This window comes from Lacerta agilis, chromosome 6, assembly GCF_009819535.1.
Source record: "Lacerta agilis isolate rLacAgi1 chromosome 6, rLacAgi1.pri, whole genome shotgun sequence".
Lineage (NCBI taxonomy): Eukaryota > Metazoa > Chordata > Lepidosauria > Squamata > Lacertidae > Lacerta > Lacerta agilis.
This window is the reverse complement of record NC_046317.1, coordinates 87,336,017-87,354,204: the sequence shown is the minus strand read 5'-3', so window position 1 is coordinate 87,354,204 and position 18,188 is coordinate 87,336,017. Positions and strand designations below refer to the sequence as shown.

The window sequence follows — 18,188 nt, the reverse complement described above, 5'->3', positions numbered from 1 at the left end:
GTTAAAACTGTGTTTATGGAAGACGATCTTACTCAGCTACGAGTGATTGCCAAAGAAGAAGATAAAAGAAGTGCATACTATGGTTAAGTGTGCATCAAAGATGCATCTTCGTGAAAACAACATAAAGAAATGCATTGCGTTAGGGAAAGTTGCTATGCAAACATATGCATATTTGGAGAAATTTGTACGAAAATGCCGATTAATTTTCCATGAGACTTTGAAAAGTGTACCAGGAATTGATGTGGGAAATATGAAGAACTGAACTTAAGGATGGAAAAATGAGAAAGTGAAATTGACAGACTTGCCCATTCCTAGTAGGGATAGCATGAGGTCAAACGCTAAGCCCAATTTTGGTGATTCCAGCCAATCAGTGTTATACCAGTTGCTAGTTGCGTGGCAAGAGCCTGCATTTTATTCAGCTAAAAAGTAGGTTGTAAAAATATTAGGAGCTAATTTTAAATATGCAAAGTTAGGTTAATTTGTTTGTAAGTGGAGGGGTGCATTAATTGGGTGGGTGCAAAATGACAGTATAGTTAAATAAATGTTATATGATAATAAGTGTTACAGCTTCTGTATAGGAAAAGCCATAGCATGACTGAAATATTAAATTTATTGTTCGGTGCAAGTGCCTTGCAAGAATTTGTTACAAAGCAGTCCCCAATGGTTAAAGGTACTTTTATTCAAGCAAAATGTGTTCCAAGAAAAAAATGAATGGTAAAAAAATAGAAATAAACCACCAAGTTACTAAAGAACCTAGACAAAGGTTTCTGCTCCAAGACATTACACCACCAAGGAAGGAACCATCTTTCAAATCTGAAGTAATCCCTTAAAAAAGAGAAAAGTCAATAGTTTCACAGACCAGAAAGTCCTTTGGGATTATTTTGTCCTTGATCTTTTTTTATACCGCTGTGAGGGAAATCCCAACAGCCCCAAACAGCACACATGGAGAAGTCCTGCAATATCATTTCGGCTGGGAAGGAGGTTCCTCGGGGTGCCAGCACCCATTCCAAAGCTCCTTCGGTTGATGTCCCCTCAGGCTGGGTCGTCGTGGGCCAAAACGGGTTAATCAAGCAGCAAGTATCTGGCCTCTGAAGATTCTGAAAGAACAGAGGAAGCTATGTTACACAGAGTCAGACCATTGGTCCATCGAGCTCAATACTGTCTATATTTATGGGTAGCAGCTCTCCGGGATTTCAGGCAGGAGTCCCTTCCTGGAAATACCAACATTTGAACCTGGGACCTTCATACAAAGCAGCTGTGGTGCCTTCCTCATGCAAACCATTTCCTTTCACTTCAGGAATGCTTTCTTCCGGCAACCTTTCCCATAGGAATTGCTACTTGCCAATTCCTCTCATGCATTGAATGAGTGACAGTTTGTCTCCCACCTTTCGGTGCACAGTTGCAGTATTCTTCCCAATATCATCTACTGGGGAGTGCTCTAACACTCAGGTCCCGTTGGCTGCTGTGAGAACAGGGTGCTGGACTAGATGGGCCACTGGCCTCATCCAGCAAGCTCTTTTGTTTAGTTGCTATTCTGGCATTCTGATCAGACGGCAATGAATCCACAGACTATTCCAATGGATACATAAGGAGTGCTTCAATACAGGAGTACTGCCAAGATGAAGCTTCTCCAGCTGACAAATGGCAGACAAGTCTTAAAAACATTTCTCTGCTAGCAGCTGGACACACACAGCTTTGTGCAAAATGGCTCTGCAGATCCGCATGGCCAGCTCCATAATGAGGAGATATGACACAATTGGCAAATCTCCCCTTACTGGAGGCCCTGCATACCTCATAATTGGCTACTGAACCTGCTGCCAGCACCCTTGGCTAACCACCAGGCATTGCCAATTCTAGAGGGCCAAGAGGTCTGGAGCCCCTTGAATATTTGTTGGAAGTGGGCTAGGCCCCCTCAATATTGAGGGGAGCTGGTCATGTTGCACGCATGACGTCACATGCGACACATATCGTGCATCGCAGCATCAATAGCTGGCTCCTCCAGAACACTCAGCTTTGTCCAGACAATATGATATCATAAACATGACATCACACATGCGCAATACATGTTGAGCCCCCTCAGTCTTAGGGGCAACCTGGCCCCTCTGCTGACCACTCAGTGAGAGTCTCTGTCACCCCCTACACACACACACAGCCTTGCTTTGAGGAAGGGCAAGGTATTCTGGGCAGGGTGGTTGAGAGCATACCTGAACCTGCCACTATGGTTAGGTATGGCAGACCAAGGCTGTAAAAGTTACTTTGGCTTCTATTGCATGCGCCATTAAGTAAGCATAAGGATTATCGCTTGTGCAACGGGGCTTGGACCATGTGCTCAGTTCGGCAATATTTCCTGTAGTCCCCTCTTTACCCACCTTCCCAGTTCAAGAGAGGAATGCCTTCATACTGTCATGGATGACCCCTCTGCAGATGGGGCAGCGTCTTAGATTAGGAGCGCATTCTGTGCAAACCACTAAGTGGCCACAAGGCACCAACACGATGGACACGTCTTTGTCCATGCACACTTTGCACATGCGCTCCTCCCGCAGCCGGCGCAGCTCTTCCTCCGTGCTCACAGCAGACTCTAACAAGAGGAAGGAGAAAGGTTCAGGAGCAGCCCAAAAGAGCCATTTTGATTGCTCGGTGCCACAAGACAATCTTGCAGTCCAGAGTTTCCATGTTGTGGGGAAAAGGGCTTGGGCTGGAGCCCAGGAAGTCTGGGGGAAATCCCTGTTCTTCTGTAGGTTTACACTGACATATTTGTCATGGGAAATTGGCACCTTCAGTCAACATTCTCCCACGGTGAAAACTGGTCATACGAACCAAAAAAACACCAGAATATTTTAAGAGCCAACTAACCCTTGACAAATGGACAAAGCCCCCATACTTAAGTGATATACATTTCACAACATGGCTCTTTTGGAAGGTGCTCAGTGCACTGTTTTGTGAGCAGTTTTTATTTTGCTGTGTTGCATATAGCAAAAAAAAGTTACATTAAAAAAAAGAAACTATGTTGATACCAAGCTAACACTGGCAGACTAGACTTGCTTGGCAACGATCCCCCTAAGAAATATGTCACTTCAAGTTGCATCTACTTTGTAGCCATTAGTACTATAACCTCTTAATTCTATCAGTTGAAATTTTTCACACTCTTGAAGTAGCTGGGTCAAGAGTATGAGAAACTCTCAAACCACACAGACTATCCATGCATGATAAGATTCAGAATGCTCACAGACTCAAGGCCACAGCTTTCTATTGAGGTCAGATCCACAAAAACCATGTTAAAGCCACAAAGCAGCCATCAAAATAAACTCAAGATATTCGGAGTTGTATCCAATGTTAGTCATAGTCATTGAAAGTAATGGGCATGACCACCTGGTTTTAGTGGGTCTACTCAGAGTAGATTTTAGTTTCATGCTGGTAATTCCCAACAGTTGTGTCCAAACCCTTTAGCATGCAAAAACTTTCCCCAACAAGTATGTTATAGGACACAGGTTTATAGAGTTGCATTCACAACTTCTGTTTACTGTGCACTCACTGCATTTCCAGAACTGGGTTCTTAATTTTTGTTCTCAACATTGCTCCCAAATGCATATGTATCCTGTGCTTTGTTGTGAAATATTGCTATTTGATGCATTGTTTCTCAAACTAACTTCACGCAGATGGAAGTCCTTAAGCCACTCCTAATTCGTCTCCAGCCAAGGACACCTTTGCAGGAGGTGAAAAAGACATCCCCACCCTGCCAATACTCAAACAGAAATGAATCAGACACTAATTAAACTGTACTGATGTGAACAGCTGGGGAAGCACTGTGGAAACCACCAGGGAACACAACAACCTCTTCATTGTGCTCCAAGACGGTAATGTGAAGACACCTTAGTCTCCAAGCGCTTTTGCCAGTCTTTAGATGCGTTACAGAGAAATGAGTTCATAGAATCATAGAATCATAGAGTTGGAAGAGACCACAAGGGCCATCCAGTCCAACCCCCTGCCAAGCAGGAAACACCATCAAAGCATGCCTGACAGATGGCTGTCAAGCCTCTGCTTAAAGACCTCCAAAGAAGGAGACTCCACCACACTCCTTGGCAGCAAATTCCACTGTCGAACAGCTCTTACTGTCAGGAAGTTCTTCCTAATGTTTAGGTGGAATCTTCTTTCTTGTAGTTTGAATCCATTGCCCCGTGTCCGCTTCTCTGGAGCAGCAGAAAACAACCTTTCACCCTCCTCTATATGACATCCTTTTATATATTTGAACATGGCTATCAGATCACCCCTTAACCTTCTCTTCTCCAGGCTAAACATACCCAGCTCCCTAAGCCGTTCCTCATAAGGCATTGTTTCCAGGCCTTTGACCATTTTGGTTGCCCTCCTCTGGACACGTTCCAGCTTGTCAGTATCCTTCTTGAACTGTGGTGCCCAGAACTGTACACAGTATTCCAGGTGAGGTCTGACCAGAGCAGAATATAGTGGTACTATTACTTCCCTTGATCTAGATGCTATACTCCTATTGATGCAGCCCAGAATTGCATTGGCTTTTTTAGCTGCTGCATCACACTGTTGACTCATGTCAATGGGTCAAGTTATTTTGCCTAGCCAAGAATTAGGCTACCTGCTCCTATCCCACCTGGCTGCTGTGCTTCACTCTCTTCCACCAACCTTACCTGGTTCATTTGGACGTCCTGTTTCTGCCTCTCTCCTCAAGGTCTGAGAATCTGTTTGCCTCTGAGCAGGCTCTGCGCATAAAACACACAGAATATGACATGTATTGGGAGTCCCCGTTCAGAAGGTCGGTTTCCCTACTCCAAATATATTTAGAAGCCCCAAATAGATTTTAAGAAGTTCAAGTGTCTGCATGAGAAGCAGTAGCATCTTAACACATGTGTGAAAGAGTTATTTTGTACCAAAATTGTGCTTTTGGCATGAGCCTTTCAATAGTTGAAAAAAAAAGGGCAAAACGATATTGGGTGCCTGGCTATAGGAAAGGTGGGAGAGAAGCCTTGGGCTCCACTGCTGTGGGGAGCAAGCCCCTCTTGAGATGACCCTGCTGTAAGATCTGGACTCCCTCCCTCCAAATTCAGGTGTAAATATGTGAATAAATCCTATTTCTTAAAGCTAAGGAAGCCTCCACTGTGTCTATGATTATCAAAGGAACACAGACCCTGGAGTGAGCACTTGGAACCCCTCCTGGATGCTTGCCACAGCTTGGCAGAGATTGGAGGTGGCATCCAACCTTTGGAGCAATATCAACAGAGGCAAGACAGACCTCCTGCTGAGCAAGAGCTCAAAATTACAGAAGTACTTACCTTGGGAGCTGGTGGAATGTTGTTCAGGCCAATGTAAGTTGTCCTCCTGGAAACAAAAGATATGCATCATTTTGGAATAACTGCATGCATGTGCACACTTACACACAGAGAGAGACAGAGACACAGGCACAGGCACACACACACTCACCGGGAGTATAGGATTGATACGCGCTTCTTGAAAACTGTTGATGAAGTCACTCCCTCTGGACTGCAGCAAGAATTTACACCTATAGATGTGGGACGTGAGAAGAGAAGATGAAACAGTCCCAATACTGTGACGGCCAACTGGCTTCCTTGAAAACACAGCCCCAAAATGAAACTAATGGAAAGACCGAGATTATTTGGAATATTCCTGAGTCCTTTCTCATTCCTGGATCCAGCAAGGATTCAATTGCTGGAATAGCCAGGCCAGCTTCCTGGTGAGGTAATGGCCTAAATATGGGTCATTAAGGTAACGAAGGAAGTGGCTCTGTGCCAGAAGATAAATGAGTGCCCTCCTCCCTCAACTGGCTGTTAGTTAGAAGGACAAAAGCCAGAGTTTTGGTGTGTGAGAGCTAGAAGCTAGTGGGTGGCTTGAGCCTTTGAGGAAGAGACATGCTTGATTTCTGCTGGAATCCAAGGCTATCACTAAGGGAGAAGCAAGACCTTCTTGGAGTGTTAATGCTGTGAACCCTGCCAAAGTAGGCTCAGGCTGTATGTATGTGCAAATAAACAACATATCATAAAGACACCACAGTCTCCGCTGTCCCTCATTCCGATGAAACAGAACCTTGAGTAAATGCCTAGACCCCCTGGACTCTCGCACAGCTCAGAGATTGAGGTGGCCTGCAACAATACTAATGAAGCTATTGGACCAAATAATTTAGTATGTATGTGGTGGAGAAAAGAGAATCAGTTAATACAGCAGGTGGTCTTTCTTCTATGCAGAGACATTCAGCCTAGGGTCTGGCAGGATGAAACGGGTACTTGGCCAAGGACATTTCCCAGTTCTGCCAGCAAATACGGTAACTTAAATTAAATAAAGCCACACTTTCACTTTTGATTCCAGCTTCACTCTCCTTGCAGTGTCCAAGAACACCACCTTAACTTTCAAACCTCTGCAAAAGGAAGCAGTCATATCATTCTCTGAAAACCTCCTTGCCATTTTGAAGGTTTTACTTCTTGCCATATGACATCTTTGCCAGCCTGGTTTCCATCCGCAGAGTTGGCAGCGGTGTGCTGAAATGCCAGTCACTTAAGCTGAAACAGATGCACTTAAGTGTGTGTGTTTCTGGTCTAGTTAATAGATCCCCTTTCCAGTCTGTGCACTGGGATAATGAGCAGGTAGGAACGACATTCAATGGCATGGTCATCAGATACTCTTAGATACACACACTTCCTTCCCAATTCAATGAGACTTACTTCCAGGTTTGCAGCTCAAGCCTAGCAAGGGCAATTTTCACAGGTGCTTCTGGAAATGTTCACATTTTTGTGACCTATGGCTGATTCATGGGTCACATCTGTTTTATATACAGATGTGCTATCAATGAGGCAAAACTCAAGTATCATTAAAAGATACTTTTTAAAAAAGTGTCAGAATTTGTTGCTGCTCTCCGTCTCATGTAAAACTGGGTTTACTGCCACAAAGCACATAGCAAGACTCTAAAATCCAAACTCATATAGGAATAGCAGTGATACTCCAAGCGTCACAGACAGCGTTTACTTTTATTTCAAGTCATTTCGCCATCAGTCATAGCACATCACCAAAGTGGGTTTCACTTGAGCTCAGACTATGATATTTTGGCCTTCTGTCCTCCCTTTGAACTGCTGACTCAGACTGTGAAACAAAATGCTTTGGGAATTCTCATTTTCCAGAAGTTGCTTGCCACACATGAGGAGGGGAGGGTGTGTGCTGATCAAAGGGGGGGGGGAACCCAGCCATAATAATAATATTACTGTAATAATAATAGTGTGTTAATCAGGAAGGGAAAAAATACCTGTGTTTGCAGCTGCAAGTATGTGAAATGGTTTAGGAACTTGTTGCTACACTTCTACATAAAAAAGCAAACCAGCGGTGACCTCTTGCACAGGATGCAAAAAGGATGCAGAATAGCAAGCTGGTGAGTATTCAGTGGGGACTGCAATGCATATCCATTCAGTCCAGTCTGTTCACTAGGTAGTCAGGGGGTCTGTGCCTTTCTAGCAGAAATCATGTGCAATTAAGCTAGGTCTCTCTGCTTTCAAAGCAGGAAAAGAATGCTAGCATCTGAACACTTAGGCAAACACCTGGAAAATCCTATCCTTGTAAACACTGAATATCTACTTCTGGGCACAGGTTTCCTGAACATGCAAGGTTATTGTTTAGCAAGAGTTTCCAAGTTGAATCTGGGAAAGCTGGCATTGCCAGTTAGGTGGGTCAACTTGCTATTGTCCTGTGGGCCGTTACTAGCTATACCGAGGAGGTTTGTGGACCCACATATCAATTGTTCTCTGTTCCTGAAAGAGGGGTGTGTGTTCGTGAGTGTGTGAGGGACAAATAGGGATGTGTTACCTTGGAAACCAAACAGCATGCTCCATCCATGGGTCATCTCCACGCTCCCAGTTCCTCAAAGCGCCATCACAGTAGAAACACCGCACATAATCCCCCTGGCCTGAAAACAGCCATGGCAAGAGGTCTCATGTTAATCACTTAAAAGCTGAAACAGCTGCAGGGCTCCACCAACCTTTTGGGGACAGGGGAAACATTTAAAATTTTGAGAAAGTGTAATGGGCACTGGCTGCAAAAGGATTGTCTTCGGGGGGGGGGGGGAGTGGCACAACACAAAATTGCTGCCATGCCTAAAAAGAAAAGAAAATGAAATAATAGGGGAACAGAATAAGGCACCTACATCCACCACCACTGCGGTTGCTCACAGAAAGCAGCTCTTTGCTCCTCTCCTCTGTGGGCATCCAATGTAATGTGGACATGTTTAAGGGTGTGTGTTCCAAAGTGCAAGAGAAGCGAAGCAAGAAGATTGGCCTCTCTCGTGTGGCTTTCCAAGGAGATATTTATGGAGGCTTTTTGTGGGCACCATAGGGGATACTGCTGGGCAAACTGACACTTGTGGGCACCACATTGGCAGCCACCACCACCACAGAGAATGTGCATACTTCATATTAGCTGTACACTGACACTCCATGATGCCGCTGATACCTTACAGCAGGGCAAGGGAACCTTTTTGGCCCCATGGGCCAGATCCTTCTCAAGATCAGCCTTGTTGACCAAATTTGGCAAGTGGATGGAGTTGACCAACTGTCTATCACATTATGTCACAATGACAACATTTGCAGAGTGCTTTGAAGTCGCAAGTGCTGTTAAATGGGAGGTTTGCCCCTCGCCCATCATTTTTGCAGGGGATTCCATGCTGGTTTGCTAAAATGGGGGAGGGGGGAGCACCATTTAGCAGGAGAATCCAGACTGGCGGCGCTCCCTGGTTGGGACTGGAGACAGGGACGGGAAAAAGGAAAAGCAGCTCTACAGAGATGTTCCTCCACCCAACCCAACCAAGAGCCCCACAGCACCAAAGCCCCCACAAACACATACTCCAGGCAGAGACACTCATTCCACCTTCAATGAGGAGCATGGGGTTTCGATCCTGCAGGTGCTGTTTTTGCATTTGGGGAAAGCTCTTGTGAAGCAGCACCCCACAGTATCAAAAATCGCACCCATCTCAAACCAGAGCAGCACTTTCGCAAAGGAATTCCAGGCTGCCACCACTCTTGTTTGAGCCTCCCAAAACTTCTGAAAGTTAAATGCTTTATCGGCGCTGGTTTTATTTATTCATTTTTCATATAACTTTTTTTTAACATTTGGTATCTTTTGTTCATTGCAAACTGCTTAGGGGGAACTCCTTCATTCTAGCAAGCTGTATATAAATTTCATTAAGCCAATAATAATAATAATAATAATAATAATAATAATAATAATAATAATATAAAACAGCATAACCCCTTTTTTCAGTTCTTACGAGCTTACATACCTGTGTAGAAAAATCCTGCTCTGGCGAGCGAGTCTGGAGTCACCCGAGCAGAAGCTGGCCAATTTTCAAAAGTCACCAGACGATCTCCTTCCATTTCCATATCTGGGTATTCTGGTTGAAAGTCTACAGTGGCCTCTTCCATGCTTAAGTTTTGCAACATACCAAGGAACTGTCCATCCACAGCATCCTGGAGGACCTCAGCCCGAAGCATCTCTTGGTTTCCTACATCCTTCCCCTGGATGAAAGAGCAATTTGGAAAGAACTTCTTGTGCTCTGCCTTGGGGTCATCCTCAGCAAACCAGTCAAACAACACCCCACCGCAGCAAAAGCATTTCACCCTGTCCTCAGGCCCAATGAAAAAGAAGCCAGCAGCGGCCAGGTCGGATGGGGAAGCATGAAAGCTCTCCGGCCAATGCTGGAAAGTCTGTAGCCGCCTCTCCTCAGATCGCATGCTGGACTGGGACAGCCAGGAATGTCTGTTCCTAGATGCTCTTGCAGATGAGCTGTCTTCCATTTCCCTCTTCATTGAAAGGATATTAGCCATTATATTATCGACAAGCTGGTTGATTTCAATGGCAGTCTGCCTCCAATAAGTAGCCTGCATCCCTTAGCTCTCTCTGGCTCAGCCTCCTGTGAATTCTGGAAAGCTCTTGAACTCAGAAAAGCCACACAGGCTCCCAAACAGCAGATAGGCACAAGGTTCCGGCTTTTCTACAGCCTGCTGATTTGGTAGTTGCTGCAGTACAATTGCTGCCTTTCCACCTGGACAGAGAACAAAAAGTTTTACAGGAAGACAAGGGGGGTGGGGAGACATTTGTGTGTTTTGGTGAAAAAGAGGGACAGTGGAATTCAGCAGTGGCTTAAAGTGGAGGCACCAAATTGGTGCAAGAACTCTTTTTTAGACTGAATTCATCCATTAATTCTGCACATTGTAAGAGCAGAACAAAAAGGAGGAGTCAGTGACTTATTTAATGACTAAACAAGTTTTAACATTTTGTTCCATTTGCAGAGACAAGAAATGCAAAAGATCAATTTTAAATATCAAAGCCCCCAACTCACTGGTCCCATTTACAAAAACCTCTCTGTTACAAGTTACATTTGACAGCCAAATTGTCATCTACAGTGCCATTTTCCCTTAAGTATAGCTGATAATTAGGTGGGATGTGTTAATGGACTTGCTCCAGCCAACATCATGCAGGGAAGCTAAAGATGTTTGGGGAGAAAGGCAATCAACTTATAATCTCTTGCACGCAATTGTCAAGGAAGTCAACTCTGCTTGTGGGGGCAGGATGAGATCACCCGATCTGCAGTTCTGAGATTATTTTGCTCCCACACCCACCCAAAACAGAGGTTCAAGTCAATGATGAAAGTGTTAAAAGGGCTTTCCGCCATCAAATACTGATGATTTGTACAAGAACAATGCACCAAATAAACCGGAATAAAAGTGAATACAAGACAAAACGATAATTCTGAAAGCTCACATGCTTTTTCTTTCTTTAGGGGGGTGAGAGATAATCTGTGACCTTCCAGATATTGCTGGACCACAGCTCCCATTTCTCTTGAACATTAACCAGGCTGTATGAGGCTGATGTGAGTTGTGGTAACATCTGGAGGATTAAAGGCTATTCCCCCCCCCAGCTCGAAGGTCTGTAAGTGTACAGTGCAGCAGGTCCTTAAAAGAGGCATCTCCCTAATTTCCCATGCCTACAAAGGAATGCATTTTCCCAGATGGTGTGAGTCATCTCTACCTTTTATAAGTTCTTGTGTTACATACATCATGCATGTTTCTGCAAGAACCCTGCTGCCCAGTTAATCGGGCTAGGCTTTCCAAATCTATCCGTAGTCTTTGAAATCTTTTAAAACCCTGATTGACCATTGCAGCGCCTTTTTGATCAAGCAACGTCTTTAGTGCAGTGCATTGTACAGTTATAGTGCCGTATCAAGACTATGCAGCTTAGTGGCTCAGAGCTCACTCTCTTCACAATCATGCAACCTCACAAATCTACAGTCGCAAGTTTTGTAGCCTTATTTATTTATCAGAGTTATATTCCACATTCTTCTTCAAGGCAGAGTACATGGTTCCCCCGCTGCCTCAATTAATCTCCACAACAATCCTGTGATGCAAGTTAGGCTAGGAGGCAGCGATTGGTTCAGGTCACCCAGTGAGTTTCATGACCAAGTGGGAATTTGAAGCCTGGTCTCCCAGGTCCTAGTGAGACGCACTAATCATTGCACCCTACATCTTAAGGCTTCATTTTTGTTTGCAGGTATAGCAATCCTGTTTTATACACTGTAGAGAATGGGAACAAGATTTTAAGAATTGTATGACCATTTCAATCAACCCACATCAGAGAAAGTACGCAAACTCCTGCCTTGTAGGGTTTAGTGTTACATAGGTTTTCTGAAAACGGTTTTTATTACCCATTTTATTTCTGTATATGTGATAAGTAACTGAGTTATGATTCCTTCTTTGCTTTCTAACTCACTTCCTTTTTATAAAAGGGAGGGGATTACAACAAGTAGCCGAGCTTCCTAATGAACATGGTTCCCAATTAAATAATTACTGAGGAACCATTTTTAAAAAGTCAAGCCACTGGTCCCCTACTTTTGAAAGTTTTGATAATTCTATGGTTGTTACCTCTGCAAAGCATTTTTTAACAAAATGTGGGGCAGCACTAAAACAGACCAAAATATTGAGATATTACCATGCAAAATGACAAAAAAGCTAAGGGGGAGGCAAAGAATGGGGCCATAGACCCCCCTGGGTGTGTTCTGCGGACCCCTAAATGGGAACTACTATGATAGGGGATTAGGTGCTGTGGGTTCATCCACAGAGCCTAGGGCTTGCTGATCAGAAGGTCAGCGGTTCGAATCCCCGCGATGGGGTGAGCTCCTGTTGCTCGGTCCCAGCTCCTGCCAACCTAGCAGTTCGAAAGCACGTCAAAAGTGCAAGTAGATAAATAGGTACCACTCTGGCGGGAAGGTAAATGGCATTTCTGTGCGCTGCTCTGGTTCGCCAGAAGCGGCTTAGTCATGCTGGCCACATGACCCGGAAGCTGTACGCCGGCTCCCTTGGCCAGTAACGCGAGATGAGTGCCGCAACCCCAGAGTTGGACACGACTGGACCTAATGGTCAGGGGTTCCTTTACCTTTACCCCATGTAAAATTAGAGAAGCCAGACCAGCACAGCACAACTTCAAGCTCAGTTGCTACCTGAAGATTGCCAGTAATTTCTACCCCTCCTTTTCCCATTAACATGGTAAAATATACCATGGCCTATACTCAGGTAGGCAAAACATATCTACACAATAAATAAGCTCTGTAGAGCTCAAGCAAATAAACCAAACCTCAGGACCAAGTTAATATCCACTACTGTACTTAAAGCCTATAATTTTCAACAGCATTATTACAACTAGACCTCAATACATTATGTTGTTATGTATGCATGCAGGGTACTTACTTAACCAGAACAAACTGGAAGATCACTCAACCACAAAGCAGAGAACAAGTGTCTAACACTGGCTTCTGGGGCCCCTTTACCTTCCAATCGCCACCCAAGCAATTAACCAATTTGTGCTTCGAATCAAACATTTAAAGCTGCAAGCAGTTTTTAACCTTATCGAAGCAAAAAACCTGGTAGTGTTTTTTGCTTCAGACAGACACTGGAGTGTAGAAACCACCATCCCGGGGAGACGTGGGTTCAGCTCTTCACTCGGGCAAGAAGCTCCGTGAAGTAGCTTTGGACACAAAAAGGGGAGTGGGAGGCAGAAGGATGTGTGTCATGCTCTGAGCCCCTTGGAGGGCGGAACAGAAATGTGATAATAAATAAGATGCTCATTCCACTTGCTTGCCACTTCAGTGCTCAATCTCTCATTTGTGTTTGCCTTATTCTGAATAAGTTTAGTAGCAGTGCCATCCAGATGCCCAAACTTAAAACCTCTGTTGGAGGAGACCAGTTGGAGGGCAGATATTTGGATGTAGCAAGAAGTGTGCTTGCGTTGGTTAGAGAATGGGGTGATAATGCCAGGGTTGCAAATTCGATCCCTGTATGGGACAGCTGCATGTTCCTGCATTGCAAGGGGTTGGATGAAATGATTCTCAGGGTCCCTTCCAACTCTACAATTCTATGAATGCCCTCCTCACCCCTAATCAGGGGAGCTCCTTTAACAATTAAAGAACAAATGAGTGTGGTGATATTTATTTATTTATTTTTAAAAAAACCTGTTACTCTCACACAAGGGTTTTTTTTGTGACAGTACTCACAAGCACAGAGTACCAGCCACACTATGTGCATTCACTATTGGACTTATTAAATGAACAGGTTTTAAAATGTGCTCCAAAAGCAAGCAGTACTTGTATGATCAGGATTGCCTTTAAAAGACCCCTATTTTTTTATAAACACACACACACACACACACACACACACACAAACACATATGGATTTATTGGTTTAAGGTGATAGCAAGTACCTATTAAACTCTGTATTGGTTGGGATCCAGGTAATTAAAGGAAGGCCTCCTCCCACATCAACCTCCCTAGACATCTATAAAATCAGTTTCAGGCTTCAGGGGCTCAGCTTCCTCCCCCCCCCCCCCGCCCTGGCCGTAGATAAGCAGTACAAAGAGAAAGCAGTCTTTTACCAGTAACAGAAATGTTTTAATGAATGCAGCAAAAGCACAAGCAACCATTCTCAGAGTGCAGATGCTCCCAATTAAGGTTCCTCCCACTTCCCTCTGGTCACGTCTGTCCTCTCATCCCCTAGCCACCTGCTCTCTCAACCACTGAGCCTTTTGTGAAGCCACCTTAACTAATCTTCTAGCCTTGGGACTGAGAGGCTGCACATCTTCCAGTGAGAGAGAATCGGCTAGCTCACTCTCTTCCCGTTCACCTCCCAGTTCTGCCCAACTATCATCTTCCAAACTGTGCCCCTTAGCAAACCATTGTTCCAAATCAACACTACTCCCCTGCTCCTGTGGAGTTTCAGGATCCTGGCCATGAGCAGGGGGAGTGGGAAGCTCCCACCATTCCTCATATAGTTGTACTCCTCAGCCTGGTCTCTGACAATCAGAAGGTTGGGGCAGAGTGATTTAGAAGCTTGTGCATGGACTGATCAGCCGCAGGGCTGTGCAATCTAAGGCTATGTAGGGGAGTCACTTCACTCCTTGAGGGCTTCCAAGTGGCAGATAGAAGTGCATGCCTGGTATGCATATATTGCTTGCTGCTTAGGAATGAAATCATCTTCTCACTCGTGTTTTGTATTGTTTCTGAATCTTTAAAAGAACCACTTTGCATTTGACAAGACACCCCCCAGGATGTTGCCCAAAATGGAATGCAGTCCTCAGGTTGAAAAAAAAAATCCCAAAACATTCCTCACCTGTCTTTCCCCAAATAGATTTATCCTTTAGGTGCCAGGCAAAGTCTTGTAGGTATTTTTCAGCCCCACCTTCCAGTAATGACATTTATTGGCTTTTTTATGTTGCTGTTTTTATTTGCTATGTTATAAACCTGGCCTGGGACCTTTCCGATAAACAGTATAGAACATTGAAACAAACAAGCCTAGTTAGGACTGCAGAGAAATAGAAGGCCATGCCGTGCTTTTGCGCAAAGGTTTCCTCTGGATTCTCCAAACTTTGGCACTCTGGTTTGTCCCCTAGTGTAGATAGCAGTTCTGAACTCCCTGCTTGCATTTTGAACCATTAGGAGCTCAGAAAAAAGCTTCGCTGAAGATTTGTGTGTGTCACACATTGACCAGAAAGCCCAGGGTGGGACACAATGGAATCACCAAGGGGAGGAAAGCCTCCTGAAACTCAGGGAAGTGTAACAATGCCTGTTGTGAACTGACTGGTGGTGGGTGAAGTGAAGTGTCATCTGTGGCCTCAGCCCAAGCACATCATCCTGCCTTATTGCAACTCAAAATACTCTTCATTTAGTTGCATTTGACAGGCCTTTGAAAGTGGGCTTTTTGGAGGTTGATGAAGTTTCTGCGTTACTTCCATTGAGCCCTTTGTGGCAGGGGTCAGCTTGCTTCTATGGTGTCTCAGAAGAACCAGTTCTTTTCTATTCATTTAACAACAACAATTAATAATAATAATAGTAATAATAATTTGCTACTGACAGTGGGTATGTAAATAATCCCTATAGTAAAGAATTTGTTGAAGATTTGATGCATTATCCTTCTATTCCCATGGAGACCTTTACTCAGAAGCAAGTCCCATTAAGTTAAATGGAATTCACTCCCAGGTGTGTATAATTGCAATTAATTTGTTGTGACACAGCAGAACCAGATGTTTGGTGCTGTGTCTTTAATTTCCAGGTTAGTGCCAGGAATTGGTTCTTAGGCTTTCTTCAGAGGTCTTCTTAAGCAGGAGAGCCTGCAGCCTTGCAGCTGCTCTGCGTCTCCAACTCCCATCAGCCCCGAACAGAAGGGCCCAATGGTCAGGGATGATGTGAGCTGTAATCCAGCAACACCTTAAAGCAGTGGTTCTCAAACATTTTTCTGTGGGCCACGGAATAAAAATTTGATCGCACCACAACCATGTTTTTTTAATTGATTAAAAATACTTGGGGGGGGGGGGACACAACAACTTCTAACAATGCTTGACATGAGTCTAATGCGCCACCGACCTAATGCAGACCTCCATTTTTAGTACATTGAAACCAAAAAAGTAGTTGCTGGCGAATGCCAATGTGCCATTGGATCCAGTAATTCTTTTCATTTCTGCAACGTAATTTGGCCAAAAAAGGCTGAGTGTGAGATTTGAGTAAATGCGGTATTTTGTAGTACTGTATGATTGTGGAACACCCAGAAAATGTAAAGCAACGCAGCTGCGCAAGAAAACAAATCATTCCCAAATATATAATTACAAATGAGCCTTTTACACAGGTACCTTACATATGTTTAGAAACATTCAACAGGAGGGGTTGTTGCATAGGGCCTTTTGGGCCACTGCTACAGGGTGAACTTGCAGTATCAAATGATGCTCTTGCTCTCGTTTTGAAAGTAAAAATGTGTGTGTGTGTATAGAGACAGGGCTGGATTTAGGTTTGATGAGGCCTTAAGCTACTGAAGGTAATGGGGCCCTTTATATGTCCAGCTGTCCTTTGTCAACAACCAATTGTCGCTGTTTTTTGCGTTGAATATATGCTATATGGTAATTTATGGACCTAAAGCCACTTGCACATAACAAAATATGTATTTTATCGAAGTAATTGATATAGAAATGAACAAACCAGTGATATTTTAGGGAGCAGGCTAGCAGGCGGGGCCCTTTATTTACATCATAGGAGCCTACACAACACAAAACACAAGAATTTTCTGCACAACACAAAACACAAGAATTTTCTATTTTGTTTCAACACAAAACACTGTTGCTATGAGGTTTCTTTATTTGTTTTTTTATCTTATATTTTGGAAATATACATCCAGTTTTCCCCCCTTTAATTTTTTTGGGGGTCCCCCAAGAGAGTGGGGCCCTAAACAGTAGCTTGTTTAGCTCATTTGTAAATCCGGCACTGTAGAGGGATACTATACACTGAAATGTTTAAATGCTTTTCTGAGTGCCCTGGAATCTCCCCGCCCCACTTGCCATCCTCTCCTCCTGCCAGACCTTTGCAGAACCATCTCCAGTCCCGGCCAATATCCACCGAGGGGGGGGGGGGACGGGACCAGTTGACGTGCATTTACTTCTGCCATTTTGGGTGCGCCCAAACCCCGCTTCCTGCCAGGGAACGTACCCAGAAGTCGGTGTCTCCCGTTCCTTAAATATCGCCGCCTACCGTTTCTCGCCTGCCTTTCTTCCCTTCCCGGCCTTCGCGGTGCAACGTGTGAAGAGCCCCTCATTACACGTGAAGCGGGGCGAGGGCTGCCGCTTCCTCCCGGCCCCCCCCCTCCTAGGCAGAAACACAACAGGCGAAGCCCGAGCAGCACCTGTTGGATTTCTGGCTGCGGGGAGAGACGGCCCGAGCCATGCCAGGGGGCACCAGCTGCATACAAAGTGTCGGCAACCCCCTGCCCGCTGTGTGTCAAAGGAACAACCAGCCATCCCCGCGTTCTCGGCCGCCCTCATGAGGTAAAAACAACAACCCGCCATCCCGCTTCTCCTCAGCGTTTTCCCTCGTTCTTATTGGCTCCTCGATAAGGCCCGCCTCCTGTCAATCACGCCCCCCCCCCGCAAACGAACGACGGCGGGCTGGGCGGGAACTTAAAAAAAACAGGGCCCGGGTGAAAAATGGGCGGAGCCTGATTCGCGGAAAGACCGCCGCCGCCACTCTCGCAACCCCCCATCTGCGCATGCGCGGCCGATGATGCATTTGCTCATTTCCCCCTCCCATTCCCTCTCGGGTTAGCGTGAGCAGCAAGAAGCTGGGGGTGGTTTTTTCCCCCCCCTTCCCTCGTCCCCTCCCGGCATGCCCCGCGCGGCAGTGGCGCTGACGTCACCGCCGCCCGGTCCCCGCCGCCATTGGAGTTGGAAGGCTCCTCCGGCAGGCAAATATATATATATATATATATATATATATATATAGATACATATCTATATATCTCTGCAGCACAGCTGCCTCTTTCTCTCTCCGCCGCCCGAACCGGGCTCGTGGTCCAATTCGGGAAGAGAGGATAAGGAAAGAGCGGCCGGAGAAAGGCTTCTCCTGTCTCCCTCAGGCCCAGAGGGAGGCGAGCGAGCGGAGGCAACGGCAACAGCGGCTCCCTCAGCCCTGCGCGAGGAGGAGGAGGAGGAGGCCCGCGATGTGAGGGGAGCGAGGAGGAGGAACGGGCGCGAGCACGAACGGGCCGGCGAGGGCGCGCACGCACGAGGGCGGGGGGGCGGCGGCAGCAGCAGCCCTCCTTCCCCCCTCCCCTCCTTCCCTTGACCTCAGACTCCCACCACACACACACCAT

At 45.4% G+C, this 18,188-nt stretch overlaps 1 protein-coding gene across 2 annotated transcripts; it reads right to left on the bottom strand.

The window, feature by feature from the left end:
- Positions 1-659: 659 nt before the first annotated feature.
- Positions 660-17,048, bottom strand: BIRC7 (baculoviral IAP repeat containing 7). 2 transcript variants are annotated; one of them, XM_033153714.1, is made up of 8 exons: positions 17,030-17,048; positions 9,296-10,057; positions 7,828-7,927; positions 5,446-5,524; positions 5,298-5,343; positions 4,656-4,727; positions 2,370-2,578; positions 660-1,097 (listed from the first exon to the last, which is right to left on the bottom strand). In XM_033153714.1, the coding sequence occupies exons 2-7, from the start codon at positions 9,897-9,899 to the stop codon at positions 2,379-2,381; spliced, it is 1,101 nt and encodes a 366-aa protein (XP_033009605.1). In that variant the 5' UTR covers positions 9,900-10,057; positions 17,030-17,048; the 3' UTR covers positions 660-1,097; positions 2,370-2,378. The 2 variants fall into 2 exon arrangements, with proteins under 2 accessions (XP_033009605.1, XP_033009604.1); XM_033153713.1 differs by lacking the exon at positions 17,030-17,048 and adding an exon at positions 12,756-12,858.
- Positions 17,049-18,188: the final 1,140 nt, after the last annotated feature.

What these genes read in the sequence shown, in the direction of transcription:
- BIRC7 (XM_033153714.1), bottom strand. Translation starts at nt 9,899, where the DNA reads ATGCAGGCTACTTATTGGAGGCAGACTGCCATTGAAATCAACCAGCTT. An exon ending in AGCAGGATTTTTCTACACAG is followed by an intron (nt 7,928 to 9,295) that starts GTATGTAAGCTC and finishes GGCTGTTTTCAG; the next exon opens with GCCAGGGGGATTATGTGCGG. An exon ending in GTATCAATCCTATACTCCCG is followed by an intron (nt 5,344 to 5,445) that starts GTGAGTGTGTGT and finishes TTTTGTTTCCAG; the next exon opens with GAGGACAACTTACATTGGCC.